Source organism: Aquarana catesbeiana, linkage group LG01 (assembly GCF_042186555.1).
Source record: "Aquarana catesbeiana isolate 2022-GZ linkage group LG01, ASM4218655v1, whole genome shotgun sequence".
NCBI classification, from domain to species: Eukaryota; Metazoa; Chordata; class Amphibia; order Anura; family Ranidae; genus Aquarana; species Aquarana catesbeiana.
This window is the reverse complement of record NC_133324.1, coordinates 746,250,362-746,275,681: the sequence shown is the minus strand read 5'-3', so window position 1 is coordinate 746,275,681 and position 25,320 is coordinate 746,250,362. Positions and strand designations below refer to the sequence as shown.

The following is a 25,320-nucleotide window of genomic DNA, read 5'->3' as shown; positions in this document are numbered from 1 at the left end:
GCAGAAAGCGGTCTTGGTACCCAGCGCGCGTTAACTTTTCTAAAATGCAAATGTTTGTGAATGATTATGTTCACTGTCACACAGAAAGATTTGTCTCGCGCAATTTCACGACAGATTATGTGTCGATTATCCAGGATCAGGCATTCCATGCACTGAATGTTCACATGAATGACTGCTGTGGGCTGAGAACCACTACGGCCAGGGTCGTTCCTGAGTGATGTACGACCATCATTGAAACATTTACACAATTCAAATGTCTTATGGCAGCTGAGTGTCTCATCACTGTACTGTGTTTGAAGTCTTCTGAAGATATCCGCAGGTTTTATGCCTTCGTTCACAAAAAACTTCATCACCACATGCTGTTCCATGCATGCACTAACACTGTTGTCTATAACAGTCTCTGGACTGGCCCACGACATGTGTGAAGCTTATCAGTAATAGGATGCACTTGCCACTTACTACTGCGTGTAGTACTGCCACGTTGGCATCCCCTTTTATGCCTGTAAAACTAAAAGTCCTGGTTTGACTTGAACAGCCCTCATAAATGTGGAGTTTATTGTCTTCCAGATACTATGTTTAGTAGATGTTTTTACAGAAACTAGGACATAGGTTTAATTTGTCGTAAAAATGTTACTGATGTTAAAGTCCAAAAAAAACGCACATATGGGAGATAGGTGATAATGAAGAGCTTCAAGCATGAATATAAAACGCCAGTCATGGGGTGTGGCTGGAACTGCACTGACTGAGGTCACATAATCTAACATATTCTATGAGCACTGGTTTGGTTTTCAGCAGAGTCTTACACCTTATATGGGAGATAGGTGTTATATATATAATATCACCCAAATCTGAGGCATCATCCCTGAAACAGCAAATAACATAGTGCTACTGATGTTATTACACATAATACACATTTTTTTCTAGGAGAAAAGCTCCTCCATAACGATTAGTTTAAACACATGAAGACGTGTATGTGTACATAATGATCATAGACTTCATTTACATGCTTACAAACACGTATACATGTTTTTATACGTGTAAACTTGTAAATCGCATGTTCTTAGATGCAGATTTTTGGATTCTGGGTTATGGATCTGAATGCGGTGTATGTTACGCAGCTGTGTGAAAACAATGCAGCTATGTTCAGATCAGCAATGAAAAAAAAAACCTGTATATGTGTTTTTTTTTTACAGCTGTGTGACTGAAGCCTAAGGAAAATGTGCAGTGTTGCTCTCTGCTACTAATTAGACCATTTATTCTTTAAAATCTGTACTGTGCAGTAATATAATTATGTAATTGTAATTATGTAATTATGACTTAACAGGGCATGCTTATTAACAATTCAGTTGTTAACAGTAAAATGGTTGTTTTGTAAGAATTAGTGTTATGGTTTATGCAATTGTTACAAATTGCACTGAATTCACTATTTATTTTAAATGAGAACAGCATTTAAGACTTTATTTTTATCTTTTTCTTTAATGTACTTTCTCCACAATGATAACAGATATTCAGGGTTTCATTATCAAGGGGCCCAGTAAGGCAGGCCATAGATGGTGCGAATTTCCTTCCTGCAACCACAGGGGGCGGGAGCAGGTGATTGTTAGTGACAGTGATTATCGCTAGCGGCTGTAGCAGCAGCTTGCGAAAATCGGAAGCAAATCCGGCAGGCTGGTTGTACCCGAGTTGATCGAACGATCAACTTGGAACATTCAGCCTGCCCACAAATGGTTTGTGTCTCGGGATTTGAACCGTGTATGGCCAACCTAAGTCTTGATTTGCCCAAAAAACTTTCTCAGTGCTGTCACAGGATTCTGTGGATGTGCTGTGCCACTGAAGGGTAACAGTTGACTTGGCAGACAGAACTAAATGTGGTACTGAACTGCAAAATACAGTAATCAAGCAGGAGGTTAGGGAATGCAGCAGGCAAACCTGGTGAGGGAACAAGACGATGGTCAAGACAGAGGGCAGTACTAAATCAGTAGTGTTAAATCCTCCCACATAAGTTGTACCTGTTTATCTGCAGTCTTCTCTTCTCTACAGCCATCCAAAGTCCAGAATTTATATAGCATGTCTGAGCTTTCAGAAACCAGGGGGCGGGGAGCTAAAGTTACACTCAGTAAGGAGAGCTGACAGGAGGGAAAGGACACACCCCCTTTCGCACAGGAACAGAGTTCAGACTGTCAATCATAGGCTGTGTGCTGGAGCTCCCTCGCCTGTTACCTTTTTACCTCCTGCCAGAAGTGACTCATGCAGATAGCAGTGAGATAGGATTGAGACATCAGACAGAAATTACACTTAGTGCTCTGAACTGAAACAAGTACACACTATAGGGGCTTTGTCCATATTGCATGTCAGAGGTTTACAACCACTTTAAGTACAAAATAGCTCATGTAGAATTTATACATGTTATATAAATAATTCTTAACAAAAGTGGAATTTTCCTTTAACCACTTATGGACTGCTGCACACCGATATATGTCCTAACTTTGAAGAGGAATATCGTTGTTATGGCAGTAGCTAGCTGCCATAGCCCTGGTATCCTCTTCTTCGGCTGGTGGTCCGCTTTCCGATAAGTGTGGAATCTGCGGCGGATTCGCTGCGAGATCACTTTTATCGGCGGCGGGAGAGGGCCACCCCTCCTGCCGCGCTCCGGTGCCCTCCGCTGCTTCCCGGAGCCGTCGGCAGCGGTGGAGGCGATCGGATGTTGTCCCTTGCTGGGTATGGAGATGAGTGATGGGAAGATGGCCCCCACCCATCTCCATACTTAAAAGGTCACTTCCGCCCATAGCTCTTAAAGGTAGATTTTTTTTTTAATGCATTTTAGTGTAAATATGAGATCTGAGGTCTTTTTGACCCCAGATCTCATATTTAAGAGGATCTGTCATGTTTTTTTTCTATTACAAGGGATGTTTACATTTCTTGTAATAGGAATAAAAGTGACACATTTTTTTTAAAAGAACAGTGTAAAAATAAAAAATAAAAGGTAAAATAAATAAGAAAAAAGAAATTTGTTAAATGTGCCCCGTCCCGCCAAGCTCACGTGCAGAAGCAAGCGCATATGTGAGTAGCACTCGCATATGAAAACGGTGTTCAAAGCACACATGTATCGCCGCGATTGGTAGAGAGAGAGCAATAATTCTAGCCCTAGATCTCCTCTGTAACTCAAAACATGCAACCTGTAGAATTTTTTAAACGTCACCTATGGATATTTTTAAGGGTAAAAGTTTGTTGCCATTCCACCAGCGGGCGCAATTTTGAAGCGTGACATGTTGGGTATCAATTTACTTTTAACATTATCTTTCACAATATAAAAAAAAAATTAAATCTTATTTTTTAATTCAAAAAATGTGTATTTTTTCCAAAAAAAGTACGCTTGTAAGACCGCTGCGCAAATACAGTGTGACAGAAAGTATTGCAACGACCGCCATTTTATTCTCTAGGGTGTTCGAAAAAAATGTATAATGTTTGGGGGTTCTAAGTAATTTTCTAGCAAAAAAAATGTTTTTAACTTGTAAACAACAAATCTCAAAAATAGGCTCGGTCCTTAAGTGGTTAATCACTGTGGCAATGTTACCAAGACAGCATTAGAAGTGCACTGATTAATTCTGCTCGTTGTCATTTTTCAAAGGCATCATGAAAAGTAGACCAGGTATAGCGAGTGAAAATAAGTACAAGAGTCTTAATATTACATTACTGTTTAATAATGCTTCATATTTTAAATAACCATAGGGTATCATTAAATATTCCCCCAATCATCAACAAGTTTGCTTGTTTTTTATGGACATTTCTTTCATTTTCAAGAAAATAAAAATGTTTTTGCAGCTGACTGTTAACCAAATTTGATATAATTTGATATCGTATTTTAGAAAGTGTCTTCAAGGGCATTTCAGTCTGTGCTTTCTGAGAATATTCTACTTCACTCGGGAATAAAAATCTAGTACAAATGAATAATTCAAGGATGATGCTCTGACATCTCATAGAAAACATCAATGTCTGCAGTTATGTATATTCTCAAGTAAAGCAGCTTACATGAAATGTAGCAATACTGAAGAGGTTTTTGGCACTGTAGTTTACTCACTTTGGCAGCCCATGCAAACAGTTTACCTATAATAAGTAGGTCAGTTGAGAAAATCAGCAATAGATAACAACAGCATTACCATAAAACAGCTCATCTTATGTTAGAAAAATACCAGATAAATATATATGTTTTATGTATCACTATTGCACCACATGCAAGTTCATGAAAAAAAAAAACATTGATAAACAAATGTAAATACCACATAGTATATACTGTACAGGTGTACAAACTCTCTGAATACAGAAAATATACACATATATACAGCAACATTTTATTCTCAATGAGAAATACTGCAACGTATATTTACTTTAAGCTAGCAGTGAAGCTGTATCAGAATATAAATGATTGCCTGTACGACACTGATAATCAAAATCAGGACCCCCCCCCCATTAGAATACTGAAACCTCACAGACACTGAAGAAGAAACCATGGTACAGAGAGAAGGGTGTCGGAGGTGGTGACTAGGCACGCTAGATACTCACAATTTAGTAAATGATATGTAGTGCTAAGCAATCCCCTGCATAAATCAAACAAATAATAGTATCACAGCTCACAGAGATATTTGAAGACAATCATAAAAATATGTATTATAATTGCCACAATTCCTGTATTGCATGATTCTCACAAATCAGATTATGTTTCTTGCAGAATTAAAAATATATGAAAGGGAAATTCAGTCTTCACGAACAACCTGCTTTCTATTGCACATTTAATAAGTTTAAACCTGGTCATAGAGAAGGGATCTGAATGCATATATTTGTGAAAGCTTTGATCATGGGGAGGTTTGCATGTAAAAAATGTACTCATTGATCGAAAGCTGTATTAGTAACTACTAGGACTAAAAATGAAGACAGAAGAATTGCATTCTTATTTTTTTTTGATTATTATTATTATTATTCAAGATGTGTGTAGTGTAGTTTGATTTTAGATAAAAATGTTTTTCATATTGTTGTTGCCCTTTTTAAACAGCAATAGGCTCAATTCACAAATTTAAAACACCAGGATAAGTATACTTTTTTTTTTTTTTAAAGTGACAAATATTTACAGCTCCAATAAGCTTTGAAAATTACAGTCGTGTGGTTAGTGTTCCTTGTGTTCAAGTGTAAGTCCACCCTAACACTAAAATCCCTGCATCTATAGACATTCACGATCTAACACTAACCAATCTAGCCCTGAAAAGAAGAAATCAGTATACATACCTTTTTTGAAGCCCATCTGATCGGGTCTCCAGCAGCGGAAGCTCTGCAGAGGACATAGCCGACAATGGCTGTGAAATGAATGGGGAGTGACATCACCCATAGACTTACTATGGGGCTTCCGTTGTCGGCTGTTTCCTTTTTACCCACAGCAAAGCCGAAGCTGACAGCTCAGCGTAGGATTGGGTCAGATCGGCTTCAAAAATGTATGTATACTGATTTCTCTTTACAGGGCTAGATAGGTTAGTGTTAGATCAAGGATGTCTGTAGATGCAGGGATTTTAGTGTTACGGTGGACTTCTACTTTAAAGTGGTTATAAAGGTAAATTTTTTGCATTAAACAGTTTAGCTCTGCCCTGTAGCAGTTTTACTGCGACAGAGCATTCGTGCGCCTGATCATATATATATATATATACGTGATCCTAAACACTTGGGTAGGGCTGCCAGCTGCTCGCTCCTGCTGTGATTACACATAGCAGGAGCAGATCGGTGGGTACCGCGGACTCGATGTCCGCCGGCACCAACCAATTTTGAAGAAAAGAGACAGAACAGCGATCTGCTTGTGTAAACAAGGCAGTTCGCTGTTCTGACAGGAGGGAAGGGATGTACTTTGTGTCTTTGCAAAGCAGGGAACAAATTTAATCTCTTCCCTTAGTAAAAGCACCTCCCACAGTACACATAAACACTATCTAGGCAAAAAGTTAACCCTTTGATCGCCCTTGATGTTTACCGCCTCCCCAGCCAGTGTAATTACTATAGTGACCGTGCATATTTTTAGCACTGATCACTATATTATGGTCACTGGTCCCCAAAAAGTGTCAAAAGTGTCAGTTAGTGTCAGAATAGTCAGCTGCAATATACTAGTAAATCAAAAAAATGTAGCAGAATACAAATTGGTCTAAATTGATGAAGAACATAGATTTTTTTCAATTTTTTATTGGATAGGTTTTATAGCAGAAAATAAAAAATATTGTTTTTTTTTTTTTTTTTTTTTTCAAAATTGTTGGTGTTTTTTTGTTTATAGTGCTAAAAATAAAAAATGCAGAGGTGATCAAATACCACCAAAAGAAAGCTGTATTTGTGGGAAAAAAGGACATCCATTTTATTTGGGCACAGCGTTGCATGGCCGCGCAATTGTCAGCTAAAGTAATGCAGTGCCGTATAACAAAAAATGTCCTGGTCATGAAGGGGGGGGGGGTAAATCTTCTGGCGGTTAAGTGGTTAAAGTAAAAAAGATTTTAACAGTAGCTCCCCACAGCCCACTCTAAATACTTATCTGACCGTAAGCTCGACCCAGACCTGTGCACATCTGCAGCGGCTCTTCCCACTCTCTTTGCTCTCAGAGGCTTGACTGACAGCAGCAGGAGCCATTCGCTCCTGCTGCTGTCAGTCAAAACATGTGCGCAGGTAAGTTGGGCTGTGTGTCTGAATAGATGCAAACAGCCCAGCTTGGGATCATGCACACACAAGTGCCCCCATAGGAAACAACTTCCTATGGGAGCACTCAGCATGGGGGGGCCAAGAGGTGCTGGCGGGGGACCCCAGAAGAGGGGGATCGCGGCTGCTCTGTGCAAAATAATTGCACAGAGCAGGCAAGTATAACATGTTGATCATTTTATCAAAAACATTTTAAAGCTTTAAAAGCTTAAAAATCACTTTAAAGTTATGCGAATTGAGCCTAATAAGCTGAGAATCTTAACTCAATTAATTGTGTGAACATTCACTTTAATCCTCAAATTATGTGAAAAGCAAAAGCAAATTCCTGTTTCTTTAAATTCCTAATCACGTACAGATTAAATATATCAACAGGGATTTGCTGTTCACATGATTGCATAATTAAAGCAGATTTTTACACAATCTACTCAGTGAAGATTACTAGTGAATGTGATAAATCAGTCCTAATCTGTCTTCCTAATACACACTCAACACAGAAAAAGTATGATGCCAATATCATTAAAGCTCCCGGACCAGCTATGCACTGGGATGACAGGTTACCTTTGCACATTTAATTGTGTATTTTAAGAATAGGTAAATAGCCCAAAAGGTCTTTTCATCAGTTTGCCATACCCAGGGATGGGTATTTTACCTGCTCTTAAATGGGGACAGGACTTTCTGTTCCTCCAGGAAACATGTACCTTCACCAGGCATAAAAGTATAGAACAATTCATTGTCTGCAAGTGACATGCAAGTGCTATTAGGAAAAGGGGTACTATTTTTTGGCATTCTTCATCTTAAAAGTCCAGTATAGTTCTGACTGATATAAGCCTTCTAGATTTAGTTGATGCCATCATTGGCATCATTGATGCTATCTAGCCATGGGTATACCAAACCATATTATAAGATTTGGAATTATTAAGGATAAGCACACATATTTGTTTACATCTTAATACTTATACTAGCGATTTAGGCACTAGTGGGAAAAGTCGCATAGAATAGTACAAGACTGTAAAAAACCTGTATATTATCTGAAAATTATAATATCCAAAAATACTTCAATATGTGTGGACAGTTTAACTGTCCACAGGTGTTGCAGCTCATTTTTTAGTTCACTGTAACAGAAAAATTGAATTGTGTAAGCCTTAATGATACATAATGACACTCACTATATGACCACACAAGTTGTTCTCTAGTAAGTAAATGCCTTTAAAGTGAGACTTCACTTTTGCTGAGAAAAAAAAAACATTCCCCACCTGGTGAACTCTTTACATTACAAGGATTTTATTAAACTATTTTGCAGACTCATACTCTTCTGAGCCTTTATTAAATTCACATGAGCACACTTATTATTGTTATAAGAACAGTGAACAGGGTTGTATCCATGTGTACAGAATGCTTCCAGTCCTGCCATTATGCAAGGAAGCAATATTTTAAATTTTTTAGAAACTTTGAAAAACCACAGCAGCTGCAGTATGAAATAAAAAGGTCATTTTTGATAACATTAAATGATGAAAAGGCTTAATGGCAATGATATATCAACAATTTCAGCAAAAGTGGAGCTTTCCTTTAAAAGCACAGGGCTACACCTGGCGCTGTTTGAGATAATAAGCTAGCAGCCAAACTGGCTCAGTAAATGTTGACTCAGGGAGCATAGCTGATCCTAATTGATCTAATCTGGCAAAAATATGCTCGGAGGTGTATTATTATTGAGCAATTTGTCAAACTTCCAAGGGTGGCATTTGGACAAAGCAGTTGTTTTGTCTCAGGTATGCCTGTTATTAAAGTTATCCATTTGATAAGCATTGCTGTGTTTTAGAGGCACAATATAAAGGTCATTTGGGTATGAAATTCCTGTGTTCAGGTTAACCTTTTGGATTTTAAAAAGTTTTATATTTAAAGCCACACAGTCATTTTTCTTTCTAAAATTCAACATTACTCAAGGTCCCATCATACATATACTTCAAAGACCTTTGTGTAAAGAAACAGCAGAAACCTGTGTTTGTATCTCATCAATAGTTTCTCTTACAACTAATGTCACTGACTTTGAATTTTACACCTTTAGAAGATTTAATCTTAATCCTTAGGTTAAATTTGATTAATTGTTTCTTAATAAATGTTTTTGCATTAGTCCACTGTAGCACTATACATTGGTTGGCTGTGTAGTCTGATCATTGAAAATCGGACCATTAATCTCTTTGACTTGTAACTGCTTCTTCTTGGCTTGAAAGGCTACGGAAACCTCAGGGTGTATAGAATCCATCCTCTGCTCACATTTGAAAGCTGTAAGGAAAGCTGTTCTATAATTGTTGTTCATCCACCCATAAAGGATTGGGTTGGCAAACGTAGAACACATGGCAATCACGTGAAATATTGTATAAATGAGTTTGTATTCATTTAAGTCCAAGACTTTGCTGTCAATGTCACTTGCAAGTTGAAAAGCATGGAATGGCAGCCAGCATACAGCAAACACTACTACCACGGTGACCAACATTTTGGTTGTCTTACGTCTTCTTTGGTGATAGTGATCATTTCCTCCCCCTGGGCTGACATGGTTCTTCAGTTTAGTCCATATTCTAACATAGGCATATGATATAATAGCTAAAGGTAAAATATACTGAATCAACAACATTGATATGCTGTATATAGTGCTGTAATTTAGCTGTCCTCCTGGCCACCTTTCTGCGCATACTTGAATCTGAAAATCTTGTGAAATAACAATAAGGGAATATTCCTTAAAAATGGCCAACGGACTAGCAAGTGCAGCACTACAAGCCCACGTGATGCCAATAATCATAAAGCAAATTTTTGTAGAGATTTTGCTTTCTAGATGATATACAATGCATCGATGTCTGTCAAGTGCAATCACCATGAGTGTGACGGTAGATACTTGAACAGCGAGACCTTGAGCGTAGGTCACCAAATGGCACAATACAGTTCCAAACTTCCACTCATCCAACAGAGTGTAGACCAATGTGAATGGGAGACATAGCGTGTTCACCATTAAGTCTGCCATAGCCAGGTTGACAATGAAGTAGTTTGTGACAGTGCGCATGGTTTTGAACTTAAAAACAACATAGATTACAAGGGCGTTACCTATGACGCCCAACAGAATGATGGAACTGTATGCTAAGATTAAAACTATCTGTACACTGATAAATTTGGTAATGTCAATCAGCTCAGGTTTGGGAGCCATTTCGTTGTAAGGGGTAGTCTGTCCTGGAACGTATAGCCACGTATGCATTTCCACTTTAACATCCTCTGTACTGTTCTCTTCCTTCTCTAATACAAGCAGTCCACCTTTCATAGTGCAGTCTTCTGCTCTACAAGATTGGAATGTCCTAAAAAAAAAAAAAAAGACACATATAAATATAGACAGGCTAAAAGTCACTTTTAAGTGCATTTTCTTCAGCTTAGAATGTAGAGGTTAGATTTGAATGTCCTTTCACAATATTGACAGATGGATAATTAAAATTCTCAAAACACCTTGCATACAACAGAAGTCATGACTGGAGCTAAGGGCATCATTAATCTTGCTCATCATCTGGTCTAAAATATCTTCATTTAACAAAAGCAAACTTGCCACTAAGGACATGGGCAAGTCGTTTACAACCCGAGACTATAATATCCTATAGATTCTATAAATATTTGCACAAAGACAGATTGAAATGCAGGGAATCAGAGGGCATTGAGAAAAGAGAGGCACATTACACAGCTGAGGCCAAACAAATATCTAAATAATTTTATTTACATATCATTAAATTATATAAATGAAACCCAGGTAAATTGTATTATGGCTATAATATTATACATTATTAAGCCCTAGAACACCACTGTTATTGTATCTAACCATTATTTGTTCAAATATATGCAATATGCACAAATCATTTATTATATTTATAACTTCCTATATATTCCATGCACATATACAAACACTGTTATTTGCCAGCTGAGATCAAAGGTGCCAGAACAGACATTAGACTTCTTTGTCTAATTTTATTTTAAAGTAGAATTCTATCCAAACCTCTTTGGATAAAGTGGGGCAGAGTTTAAACTGTCAAGGTTTTATTGCTGTGTCTCCATTGCACAGATTTCGCTTCACTTCCTGTTCTGGTGACATGCACCTGCACAGGACCTGAGGGCAAAAATAACCCAGAAAACAGTATACCAAAACAAATTAATACAGTGCGTTAAATATTTATAAACCCACAATTTATAACACACTGTATTATAACCCACTGTATTATATAAAAAGTATGCTCTTAATGTATATTTGGGAGTCTGGGACCCTTTAGAGAGAATTGCATTAATTTCCTGTCCCAGAAACTGGCACCAGAGAATAAGTTCAAATCACGCCAACATGGTTACAGACATAAAAAAGCCTTCAAAATAATAATATACACCCACGCAAACATAAAAGTGCAAACTAAATAGGAGAAATCGCTTATTCAATATTATCTATCACATAATACTGGGTTATACATGTGAGATTATGTCAGCATTTGGTGAGTGTATTTCAGTCATCGATTTCATTGATTTTAATAAACAAGGACATTTTAAATACTACGCTATGAAGTCTTCCTGCTGATTTCTGATCCATATGTGCCTGGGTATCCGGTTGTGGAGGAGTTCATTACACCAAGAGGATTGTTACCATCCAGTGGTTGTGTGATCCCAGGCAAACGATACTAAGTGCATTTGACTACTATGTAAATAGTGGTCCATCCCTGATGCTAAGAGTCAGTGTGTACAATATGGTTGATGGAGGATCTGTTATGGCACTGTGGGATTTGCACCTTTGGACTCCCTACTCTGACTCTCACTTGAGCCACCCATATGAACTTTTCTTGAAAGCTGCACCTCTATATTTATTATATAAATGTAAAAAACTTGAAAAAGAGAGCTGTGTGTCTTCCAGCTTAAAAAAGCCAAAGATGTACAAGAAAAATATTTGAAAACTATACCGCGCTCATACAAAACCAATATAACTCAATAAATAATTATTAAAGCAAATGTGTAATAACCACTTGCCCTCCGGTAGATTTATCTCCCTTCATCACCAGACCATTTTTTGTGATACGGCAATTGCGAGGGGAGGCAATGCTATACACAAATGAAATTTATGTCCATTTTTTCCCCACAAATAGAGTTTTCTTACTCTTGGTGGTATTTGATCACTACCTGGGTTTTTTATTTTTTGCACTATAAACAAAAAAGACTGCCAATTTTGAAAAAAAATACTAATAATAATATGTTTTACTTTCTGCTAAAAAAACCTATCCAAAAAAATATATATTTTTTAAATCAAATGTCTTCATAAATTAAGGCCAATATATATTTTGCTAAATATTTTTGGTAAAAAAAAAATCTCAATAAGCGTGTATTGATTGATTTGCACAAAATTTATACAGTATACAAACTATGGGATATACAGTGCCTTGCAAAAGTATGCACCCCCTTGGCTTTTTACCTACTTTGTTAAATTACATCCTTTAGTTCAATGTTTTTTTAATCTAAATTATATGTGATGGATCAGAACACACTAGTCTAAGTTGGTGAAGTAAAATTTGAAAAATATATACATAAAACTATTTTTCAGAAATAAAAAACTGATAATTGGCATGTGTAGATGTATTCACCCCCTTTGTTATGAAGCCCATAAAAAGCTCTGGTGCAACCAATTGCCTTCAGAAGTCACATAATTAGTGAAATTTTGTCCACCTGTGTGCAATCTAAGTGTCACATGATCTGTCATTAAATATACACACCTTTTTGAAAGGCCCCAGAGGCTGTAACATCCAAGCAAGAGGCACCACTAACCAAACACTGCCATTAAGACCAAGGAACTCTCCAAACAAGTAAGGGACAATGTTGTTGAGAAGTACAAGTCAGGGTTAGGTTAAAAAAAAAAATCCAAATCTTTGATGATCCCTAGGAGCGCCATCAAATCTAAGATAACCAAATGGAAAGAACATGGCACAATAGCAAACCTGCCAAGAGACAGCCGCACACCAAAACGGATGGGGCAAGGAGGGCATTAATCAGAGAGACAGCACAGAGACCTAAGGTAAACATGGAGGAGCTGCAGAGTTCTGCAGCAGAGACTGTACATAGGACAACAATAAGCCGTATGCTCCATAGAGTTGGGCTTTATGGCAGAGTGGCCAGAAGAAAGCCATTACTTTCAGCAAAAAAACAAAATGGAATATTTTGAGTTTGCGAAAAAGCATGTGGGAGATTTCCAAAATGTATGGAGGAAGATGCTCTGGTCTGATGAGACTAAAATTGAACATTTTGGCCATCAAAAAAAATGCTATGTCTGGGCAAACCCAACACATCACATCACCCAAAGAACACCATCCCCACAGTGAAACATGGTGGTGGCAGCATCATGCTGTGGGAATGTTTTTCAGCAGTCGGGACTGAGAAACTCGTCAGAGTTGAGGGAAAGATGGATGGTGATAAATACAGGGATATTCTTGAGCAAAACCTTTACCACTCTGTGTGCAATTTGAGGCTATGATGGAGGTTCACCTTCCAGCAGGACAATGACCCCAAACACACTGCTAAAACAAGACTTGAGTGGTTTAATGGGAAACATGTAAATGTGTTGGAATGGCCTAGTCAAAGCCCAGACCTCAATCCAATTGAAAATCTGTGGTCAGACTTAAATACTTCTGTTGACAAGCACAAACCATCCAACTTGAAGGAGCTGGAGCAGTTTTGCAAGGAGGAATGGGCAAAAATCCCAGTGGTAAGATGTGGCAAGCTCATAGAGACTTATCCAAATCGACTAGGAGCTGTGATAGCCGCAAAAGGTGGCTCTACAAAGTATTGACTTTAGGGGGGCGAATAGTTCTGCAAATTGACTTTTTCTGTTATTTTGTCCTATTTGTTGTTTGCTTCACAAAAAAAAATCTTCAAAGTTGTGGGCATGTTCTGTAAATTAAATGATGCAGATCCTCAAACAATCCATGTTAATTCCAGGTCGTGAGGCAACAAAACGCAAAAAATGCCAATGGGGGTTGAATACTTTTGCAAGGCACTATATACTGGAATTTCTATGTATTTATTGTTTTTATACTAGTAATGGCTGCACTCAGCCCCTGTTAGCGGGACTGCGATATTGCGACGGACAGTTTGACACTTTTGACACTTAAAATATGCAATAATATGCTAAATTTTATGCTAAAAATATGCACGGTCACTGTACTAATGACACTGGCTGGGAAGGGGTTAAACATTTAAGGTGATCAAAGGATTAACTGTGTGCCTAACCAGTGTTTGTGTGTATTATGTGTGGCGTTTTTACTAAGGGATGTGATGGATTTTATTCCCTGCTTTGCATATGCAGAGCTCAGTCCCAACTCTTTCCTCGACAAACAGCAGGTGCAGGCGGACATCCATTGGCCAGCACTCACTGATCAGCTTCTGCTGTAACCAGTCACAGCAGAAGCAGCGCTCCCCCTACCCGGAAGTGCAGATTCACGTATATTTACGTGAATTTGTACAGAAGAGCTGCCCTGTAGCAGTAAATCCACAAACGGATATCATATACTTGATCCGCCAAACGATGTCCTGAACATGTGGACAACTGAACGCCACTATCTCCTGTAAAGTGATCCTGTGGCTTTAAGAAATCCTGTGCGTACCTCACTTTCAAAGGGAAGATGTAAAGGAACCTCTCATAGTGTAGAGAATTCAAATGTTTTTAAAAATCAATTAAAATTGCACATACATCTATTAAAATGTGCTCAGGAACGAAATGGAAACTGTGCTCCAACGACCGCAAATTACGTGTCCCGGAAGGCCGGCGGGACACGCCAGAGCACAAGTGGAGAGCAAACCGGCTCTTTGAGGCACAACAGCACTTTACTGGAGATGGTTGCCTTCAGCTGTCCACATGTTCAGGATCTCATTGTTGGACCAAGTATATGATATCTGTTTATGGAAACACCTGCTGGAGATACCCTAAGTGACTTTGATCTTCTTAGAAAAAAGAGGTCATATTTTTCCGGGAGTGCGGTATGTTTATACCTGGGAGAAGGGGAAGAGCACTGTTTTTTTCTGGTTGTCACCCTTCTTTTTTAACACTTTTTTTTCATCACATCTGGATTTATGCATTTGCACTGAGCAATTGACTGTATTTTTATTTTTTTTAACTTTATTACACATTTGCTTTATAAATTATATATTGAGTCATATTTGTTTTGTATGAGAGTGGTCTAGTCTTCAAATATCTTTCTTGTACATAAAATAAATAAATAAAAAGCCTCATAGTAGTCCTAGCCTGTCCTCAGTTTATTAAACATTTAAAAAAAAAAACATAGTTTTTACGTGATTAAAATGAATGAAATTATTAAAGCTAACTGATAATTGATTGACCTGCATTCCTAATAAACAATGAACACATGAACAACAAAATATTAATTGAAAGTGTATGGTTGCTATGTAACCCATCTAAGCAAATAATCAAACCTCTTCTTTCCTTGCTTTAAAGGTGCTAGGTGTACACTGCTGCTATTGTATATTTAAAGAATATTTGCTTAAAGGCTATGGCAAACTGTAAGGGTGAATGGTTCATATTGTGTTGGATGTATGAAATGCTCTGCACAGTTTACAGTGTATGTCTTGTAAATATGTAGAATTGGATCTTCCTACTGAATCAGGACACCTTTGATCTTACATCTGATGATGTCTAGTGAGAGGAATCAGTAAAACATCCTATGTTCATTAACTCCACAGTGATAAATCTCCATTAACTCTTATACATTATCTGTACCACTTTTCACTATTATACCTGCATGAAAAAAAATCTACCACTATTCACTGTTTTACCTGCATACTAAACTAAAGTCCTGCATGATTATCAATTGTTTATGATACACTGAGCCTTAGCAAATTGAATATCTTCCAGTTACAGTTTAGATCTACTTTAAAATTGTTCTAGAGATAAAACATGTTTTATCTTAATGCATTCCCTGCATTAAGGTAAAAAATGTTTTGCATTCCACTTGCTGTGCCCCCCCCCCCCCACCCCACATTAAACACCCGCATGAGTCCTGTATCAATCCAGCACAGTACATGTCTGCAGTTCTTCTCCCCTGTCTTTCACTTCCCACAAGGGGAGCCGCAGCTACCAGTCAAATCCTGTGAGCAAAGACCGGGGTTGGGGGCAAGCCAGGACATGTGTGTTTCTTTGGACACAAATAACCCAACTCGAGAGCAAGCCCACACATTTGCCCCCATAGCCTTGTTTTCTATAGGGAGAGACACTGTAGAATAATTATATTAATTCGGCTTTATAATCAAGATCTGTAAGTATGCAGTCTGGGTTCCCTTTTATGCTTTGACATTTAAAAAGCTCACTCAGCTCAGCATAAGACGAATCTTGAAATAGCTAGGTTGTGTGTGTGTCATTTTTTGTACCAGTTGTTCTCCATGTACAAAGTTAATGACTAAAGGTCAGTAGGTCAGTGGTTTCACAGATAAGAATATACTCACAGTATCTGTCATAGACTTTATTGTAAAGATCTTTTTAAAAGTAAAAACATATATTATCCATAATATAGTTAGTTATTTGATATAGTTATTTAATTAGTTAGCTAGATTGAGTTTGTGTGAAGTAATATATATATTTATGTATCCAATTGTAGTTTAATATGCATTTGTAAGGTTTGGTACAGAATTGCATTTCTGTAGCTTAAAGGATATCCATTACAAGAATTTGGCCATTTGGAAAGGTCATTCACCTTGAGTTTTTTATAAGAATCTGTTGTGTGTTACTGACAATCAAAGAAGCTTAAGAGACGTATCAGCTGTTGGCAAAGAGAATATTTAGAATAATCACGAATATGATCATTTCATATTTAGTTCTAGCCGTATATGGCTATGGCTGTAGTCTGCTGACTAGCAGATTTGAAATAGTATAAAAACAGAGTGACATTTCACTACGACACACAACACATGTCCTTCACTCACACACACAGAAGGACTTCACTACTTTTTCACACATACAAGAGGAAGGACACACGCATCCTTATACTACAGAAGACGTTTTGTTTACATTAGGCCTATACACAGCCTACGTCACAAACAGCTGCTAGAGCAGACACCTCTCTGACATAGAAGAGCACAGACAGAGCTGATGCATCTCTTGAACTCTTTTGATACAAGTTTTTGTTCTTATTCTCTTTTGTTTTACTACATCAAGCTGTAAGAAGAATTTAACTTTGTATATATTTTCAAGTTATTGCCAAGTGTGACCAAATAAACTCACACTTTGTTTAAAACAGTCTGGCTACTGAACTTTTGAACAAAACGCCTAAGACACTGTTGACATAACACGTGTCTGTGAGAAGAGAAGGTTTTTACACCCTCTCTACATTTTTACAGACACAGAAGAGGAAGAATGGAGAGCACCAGTGGAGGAGGGCAGCTCTGTGCAATACCATTGTATAGAGCAGGTGAGTATAACTTAATCGTTATTTTAATATAAACAAATTTAGCCTTTAGAAACCCCTTGATAACATGCAGAAATACTGAAATAATGGACATTTGCTTTCTTGCAACAAATGGAAAGTACATCATAGCTCCCAACTGTCCCTGATTTTGAGGGACTGTCCCTGATTTGAAACAAAGTCCCTCTGTCCCTCTTTCCTCCTATATAGTTGTATATAAAATGCACGTTTTATCTTTCAAAAAGTGTTTTACAGTGCTAAACTTTTCATCCATTTTTTTTTAATTACTGCATTTGTACATTTCAAAAGCCAATATAATGGAAAAGTAATGGTAAAAAAAAACACTTGTGGGTTTAACTAATCATTTTTTGTATAATTCTCTTTTAAGGGAGTGTGGCAAGCGTGTATCTACATGATTTTGTTAATAAATGTCCCTCATTCCCATCTCAAACAGTTGGGAGGTATGGTATATGAGCACATGAAATGAATGCTGATGCAACAGCCTATGGATGGGGAAGACTCACACTGATGGCTTGTATTTTTTTCTTGATTCGTCTTGCCTTACAATATAGCTTAACATATCTGTGGCCTTTAATATTAGGAACCTCATCTTTATTGAGCCAGACCAATGTCAGACCTGCCACTTGAAGCAATAGCATATAGGCTCTTTCTCTGTGCCAGACTACAAAATAAACTGGAAGAAATAATGCACTTGCTGACAGCTCAAGTTCATAATTGAGATAAACTCTTCGATGTTATCTAAAAGTGTTCTTTATTATATAATGGCATACAGTGTACTCTTCAGATCGTATCTTACTGATTAAGCTGGAACTCTCTATCTCTCTTTCTTTCACTCTCTTTTTGGTAAATAAACTGAGGGGAATTTTATCTTCACAGCTTATCTGCTCCAGAAGTTACACATTGCCATTTCCACTCCTCAGACATTTCCCCTCCAATCTACCCACCCAGGTGCTGTTCTTGCCTCTTTACCAATTATTGTAAGATGTTTGTTTTGAGGTTGACAGTGTCATTTACCTTGTATATTTTTGTGTTCAGTTGTATTTATTTCCACCTATTGATGTCCTCATTCTTGTGCTAATTACAGAACATTTTTCATCAGCCTAATGTACATTAACTGCTTCCCGCCCGGTCAATAGACAAATGACAACCGAGTGGGAGCTTTCCCATCCTGGGTGTAGGTCGTATGACGTAGTACGTTCTTCCAGTCATGGGCCACACTGCGGCACAATCTGTCCCCCGCTGTGTCCACTGGACACAGCGGATGCCAGATCATTGTACCTGGCCAGCCGTAGTACCATGTGATTAATGTGACCAATTACAGCGATTACATGACATTTGTACACAATGAATGGTTTACAATGAACTTATTCATAGTGTACTATTGTGTTAAACTCTGTGATTGGTCACAGTGATTACATGGTACAGACAGGGCCAATCACAGTGCACCTGTACCATGTGATAGCTGTGGCCAATCACAGTTTTCACAAAAGTACACAATGAATGAATGGATGCCATTCATAAAAATTAATTGCTTATAACAAAGGTCATCACTGTTATAAGTAATCATAGTGTAAAAAAAATCCTGATTACTTCCCAAGAGTACACAGTGTCACTGTGGTAACACTATACTGCTCTGATCACAGTATGTAAAAGAAAATGGTAGCAGGTGACAGCATGTAAAAAAAAAGATTTGTGGAAAAAAAAACACTTTTATTTAAATTCTTATTTTAGCCCTTGATTTCCCAATCCACACACTTAATCTGGATGAGGGAATCACTCCCGCGGAGGTATTGTATTCTGACAGCGGGTAGACTTCCCTTCCGTCAGAATACACTGATCAGCATGGTAGATCAACTTCTGTACAACCAGCCTGCCCGAAATCAGAGGTACTCCATAACCTTACAGACATCTTTTTTTTTTTACTTTGGGTCTGACAATAGGAACAAACATACAGCCCAACAGTGTCACTGTGATAACACTATACTGCTCTGGTCACAATATGTAAAATAAAAATGGTAAAAAAAGAAAGAAATGCCAAAAAAAAAGAAAAAAAAAAGAAAAGAATGCCAACAGTTCTTGGCAGCTTAATTGATAACCAATAAAGAACACAGCAGGAAGATGTGATAGCATGCGTAGCAAGCTTAAAGCACGACCACAGGTTCTAAAAATCCTTTTTACTTACCATAACATAATGTGCCAGTCCTGAGTCCTCTTCTGTTTGGGTGTCGTTTACATAGTTACATAGTTGGGAAGGTTGAATATGGACCAGTTCAACCTTTGTAGGTGTTTGTGTATAAAAATCATGTCCCGTATATTGTTTTCACTAAGATGCTCGTCCAAGAGTCTTTTAAAAGTATCCATACCTTCAGCCGACACCACTGATTGTGGAAGAGAGTTCCATATCCTTACCGCCCTGACAGTGAAAAACCCCCTATGCAGCTTAAGGTTAAACTGCTTCTCTTCCAGTCTAATCGTGTGGCCCTGTGTCTTCCTACACTCCCTGGGACTGAAAAGTTTCATACTTATGCTGGGATCACCGTTGAGATATTTATATATCGCTATGATATCTCCCCTCAAGCGTCTCTTCTCCAAGGAGAATATATTTAGCACTTGTAGTTGTTCCTCATAAATGAGGTCCTCCAGTCCCAATATTAATTTAGTTGCCCTTCTCTGAACTCTCTCCAGGTCCAGCACTTCTTTTCTGAGGATTGGTGACCAGAACTGGAAGGAATACTCCAGATGCGGCTGAACCAGAGTTTTATAAAGTGGGAGAATTATCGTTTTATCTCTGGAGTAAATTCCCTTTTTAATGCATGCTAATATTCTGCTGGCTTTGGTAGCTGCAGCTTGACACTGCATGCTATTTCTCAGTCTGTCTTCTAGTAGGACCCCTAGATCCTTCTCCATCCTGGAATCTCCTAGGGGTTCTCCCCCTAATGAGTAACTTGCATTTATATTTTTATCCCCAAGTACATTACCTTCCATTTTTCAATGTTAAACTTTATTTGCCATTCAGTAGCCCACTCCATTAATTTATTCAGGTCCTCTTGTAAAGTTTCTATATCCTGCTGTGTTATTGCCCTTCATATTTTTTTGTCGTCAGCAAACACTGAAATCAAGCTATTTATCACACCCTCTATATCATTTATAAATAAATTAAACAGAATTGGTCCCAGGACAGAGCTTTGGGGTACCCCACTAACCACTGTAGACCATTCTGAGTATACGTTATTTATCACCACCCTTTGGACACGCCCCCAGTTTTCTATCCAGGAACAAACCTTATGGTCCATGCCTGCAGACCTCAGCTTGTAGATTAAGCGTTTGTGGGGACTGTATCAAATGCTTTTGAAAAATCCAAATACACCTCATCCACCGGCCTACCTTTGTCCAGATGGCAGCTCACTTCCTCATAGAATGTTAATAGGTTGGTTTGGCAAGAGCAACCTTTCGTAAACCCATGCTGATTACTGCTAATAATAGTGTTTTCATGTTACTGCATTTGATATGGACATGGACACTTCCTATTAGCTGTTCAGTTGTGGGATCCTCTCAGGATCCAGGAAAGGCATGAAGTCAGCACAACTGTCAGACTGGCCAGCGCAGGCAAATCTGTAGCAGCTGGATTAGTTGTACCCCACCCAGAAAGGGTGCTAGTGAGTTAACCAGGTGGCAGGTTTAGGTGTGCATATCTTGGTATACAGAGTAAGGGCTCCTTCACACCAGGTGTGGTGGCACTGCTCTGGGCAGCCTTGCCCACACACAGTCCTGACACAAGGAAAAAGAAAATGCCTTGTTTCCTATCAGGTCAGCTCACACCACTGCATTGGCAGTGTAGTAGCCCTGTGTAGAGTCCCAAAAGCAAAGATAGTGTGAGGTACACTACTAACCTTAGGGCAGTGATTGATGTTTCCATGGTTTAGATACAGGTTTGCTTTAACCAAGCCCATCTTTCATCTTTTTGTAGTGTTTCTAACTGAAATTACATTGCTTCTCTTTACTCATATGTTGAGTTTCTGCATGGTACATTGCAGTAGAAAGAATAATTTATTTTCATGAACTTCCCATGATTTTCCATAGAAGTCAAGGAAAGATTTTTTTGACTGTCCATGATATTACATTGTATGGAGCATGCAGGGTCTGTGGTATATACTGTACTGCAATAAGCAAACCTATAGGTGTTGACACTCAAATCCACCATATAGAACTGTTGTTTAGTTTAACACATCATACACAATACACAGAGAACTACTAAAATAGAAAATATTTTTAAATACTTTTCACAAAGCGAGACATTTTATTACACTGTCCCGACATTAAAAACAAACTGTAAAATAAAGCATTTAGTTTTTTTCTAACCACTAATCTTCATGACATTTTGCGTAAAGCATTCATATTAGTCATTTGTGGATTCAAGTAAATGAGCTGGCACAACTTTTAGGAAAGTACATAAAAGGTATTTTGGGACATGATATAGGAAAATAGTAATTTGCCTCACTACATAGTTTTGTGTCAGCTTCCTAAAGTGTTTTCAAATACCACTAATGGTCCATGCACACATATACTGTGTTATGTACTAAAATGAATGTGTAAACCTGTGAATTAGGATATATTGATATTCTGTAAACTTACAGAAATACATTTGACTGGTGAGATATTCTCAAATTGAAAAAGTCCTTCCATTCATATATATAAATTAAAAATGTATTTAATAAGAAATTATAATAAATAAAAACATCTTCATCAATTTAGTCCAATATGTGTTTTACAAAATTTTTATCTATTTATTGTTACTAGTAATGGTAGCGATCAGTGACTTTAAGCGGGACTGTGGTCTGGACACTTTTGACACTTTTTTAGGGACCAGTGACACTAATACAGTGATTAGTGCTAAAAAATATGCACTGTCACTGCACTTATGACACTGGCAGGGAAGAGGTTAACATCAGGGGCGATCAAAGGGTTAAATGTGTTTCCTGGGAGTGCTTGCTAGCTGAGAGGGGGGGTGCTTTAACTGTGGGAAGACAGAAATCCGTGTTCCTGGTAGCAGAAATACAGGATATCTGTCTTCCCTACTAACAGAACAGCGATCTGCCTTGTTTATATAGGCAGACCATCATTCTACTTCTGTCAGGAACTACTGATTGGCTCCCACTGTGTCACCTGTACGTAATTCTGCCCAGAGGAGCCACTGCCCCGCAGTACATGTACATCAGCAAGCAGTTAATGGGATACCAGTCTTAGTCTGTAGGGTTCAATATTGAGTTGGCCCACCCTTTGCAGCTATAACAGCTTTAACTCTTCTGGGAAGGCTGCCCACAAGGTTTAGCAGTGTGTCTATGGGAATGTTTGACCATTCTTCCAGAAGCGCATTTGTGAGGTCAGACACTGATGTTGAACAAGAAGGATGAGCGAAAGTTAGAAAGGGGATCCCTAATACATAAAGCCAGGGCCGTCTTTGATATTGATTGGGCCCTGGGCAAACATTTTCTTGGGCCCCCCCCCCATTCTGAGAAATACAAAAAATAGCAGAGGGGGCAGGGCCGGGAGCTCTATGGATGCTCCCACTCCGATCACTGCTCTTATTACAGCCGCTCTGTTCCGAACATACAGGCTGCATGGGGCAGGGTCAGAGCGTCAGTGGAGCTCCTGGCCCCGCCCCCTCTCTGCTGACTAGCTCAGGAATACAGCCTCCTGTGTCCTCTGTGCGCTCTGCAAAGCCGTCATCGGGGCGCCAATTCCCAAGTAGCGCTGGCTCAATGCTTTGGGCCCCCCAGCAAAGATTGGGCCCAGGGCAAGTGCCCCGTGTGCCCTGCTTTAAAGACGGCCTTGCATAAAGCGTCACCCTTGATGAACTCAATGGTAGAGGAGTTTTTTTTTTTTTTCATGTTTCGATCTACTATTGATACGTTATTAGATATTAAGATGGAGAAAATATATGCTGCTTTTGTTCCACATGTATAAGTTCTATACTACAGATCTACACCAAATGCTGTTTTGTATTTACATATTGTTTATATAATGACAGTGTAATCTGACAACCATCAGTGTCACCTCTCAGTGCCACCTATCAGTGCCGCCTCATCAGTGCTTATCAGTGCCACCTATCAGTGCCCATTAGTGCCGCCATATCAGTGCCTATAAGTGCCCATCAGTGCCGCCTATCAGTGCCCATCAGCACAGACTATCAGTGCCCATCAGTGCAGCCTCATCAGCGCACATCAGTGAAGGAGAAAATTACCTGTTTTCAAACAAAATGACACTATGAAACTGTTTGTTTTTTCAACAATTTTGGTCCTTTTTTGTTTTATTTAGCAAAAAATAAAAAACCCAGCAGCAATTAATACCACCAAAAGAAAGCTCTATCTGTGTGAAAAAAAAAATTATAAAAATGTCATTTGGGTACCCTGTAGCATGACTGCGCAATTGTCATTCAAAGAGTGACAGTGCTGAAAGCTGAAAATTGGTCTGGGCAGGAAGGGGGTTTAAGTGCCCAGTAAGCAAGTGGTTAATAAACTTTTATGGACTTTCAATAGAAGCAAACATCTTTGTTCCACACTGTTTGGGAGGGGGGATTGTGGAGTGAATGCCCATGACTAATTACTACCACTGATCTATAACTATCTAATTTTGTATAATAATAATAATCTCACTAAAGAACAAGCCCATACGTAATACATATATATTCACATAGACTTCTTTAAAGTCTGTATTTATTTTACTCTCCCCAATCTAGAACAAATAAAAATATAACAACTCCCTGTATCTAGGTCAACACAATCAAATGTATTAGTATTGTTTAAAAGCAAATATTAAATATTAGATTAAAGAATGCTTCTGACAAAACCTCAAGAAATCATAAAATATAATAAAACACATAGGCATTTATTTACTAAAGCTAGAGAGAGCAAAATTAGTCACAATTCTGCACAGAAACCAATCAGCTTCCAGGTTTTATTGCTAAAGCTTAATTAAACAAGCTGAGGTTAGAAGCTGATTGGTTTCTATGCAGAATTGTGACTCATTTTGCACTCTTTAGTTTTAGTAAATAAACACCATAGTATGTTACTGCAGCCACTTCATTTTTCTATCTTGCTATACACTATCTACTCCTATTGATAAGGGCTGTAATGTCCAAATTTTAGATAAAAAGGAAAAGGCCATTTCAGAAATGCGGGGAGGACTTGGCTGAGTGGTAGCGGTGTGGTCTATCCTTGCTGGGCAGAATAAATGCGGTAAAAATGACACTACTACCACGTTTGTTATACTGTACCTCTTAAGGTCTCTCCCGGTACCCATTAACAAAAGACTCCTTGAAGTCCAGTCACAAATAATTTGCTTTATCTGGGGGAAATGAGGTTATAGATGCACTAAAGAGGTCCTTTTTGTATGAAAACGCAAGGATGATTTGGTCTACCTAACCTTTGGTGGTACTACCAGGCAACCCAACTAGCACAATTTTCGATAGTATACTCCAGGGGTCCTAAACCTTATTGGGTCTTCATGGAAAGGCAAGCAGTACCTTTAACCACTTCAATACAGGGCACTTACACACCCTTCCTGCCCAGACCAATTTTCAGCTTTCAGCGCTCTCACACTTTGAATGCCAATTACTCAGTCATGCAACACTGTACCCAAACAAATTTTTGTCATTTTTTTATACAAATAGAGCTTTCTTTTGGTGGTATTTAATCACCACTGGGTTTTTTATTTTTGTGGCATAAGTGAGAAAAGAGCGAAAATTGTGAAAAAAAACACTTTTTTTTAGTTTCGATGATAAAATTTTGCAAGTAATTTTTGTTCATAAATTTGGGCCAAAATTTATACTGCTACATATCTTTGGTAAAAATACTCAAATCAGTGTATATTATTTGGTCTGTGTGAAAGTTATAGAGTCAACAAGCTATGGTGCAAATCATTGAAAATTGATCACACCTAATGTACTGATGGCCTATCTCATTTCTCAAAGCTCTGAAATGTCGGGACAGTACAAATACCCCCCTCTCCATGACCCCTTTTTGAAAAGTAGATAGTCCAAGGTATTTAGTAAGAGGCGTGGTGAGTTTTTTGAAGTTGTAATTTTTTCCCACAATTCTTGGGAAAATTAATAATTTTTTGTTTTCACAAAATT

At 38.2% G+C, this 25,320-nt stretch overlaps 1 protein-coding gene across 1 annotated transcript in view; it reads right to left on the bottom strand.

Annotated features, from left to right (window-relative positions):
* Window positions 1–4,335: 4,335 nt before the first annotated feature.
* The window catches only part of NPY2R (neuropeptide Y receptor Y2), a 136,596-nt gene continuing 115,611 nt past the window's right edge, over window positions 4,336–25,320 (bottom strand). The window contains exon 2 of the mRNA XM_073605570.1: window positions 4,336–10,049. Within this exon, the coding sequence (XP_073461671.1) occupies window positions 8,852–10,015 (1,164 nt within the window). The 5' untranslated portion in view covers window positions 10,016–10,049 and the 3' untranslated portion in view covers window positions 4,336–8,851. The remainder of the gene's footprint in view (window positions 10,050–25,320) is intronic.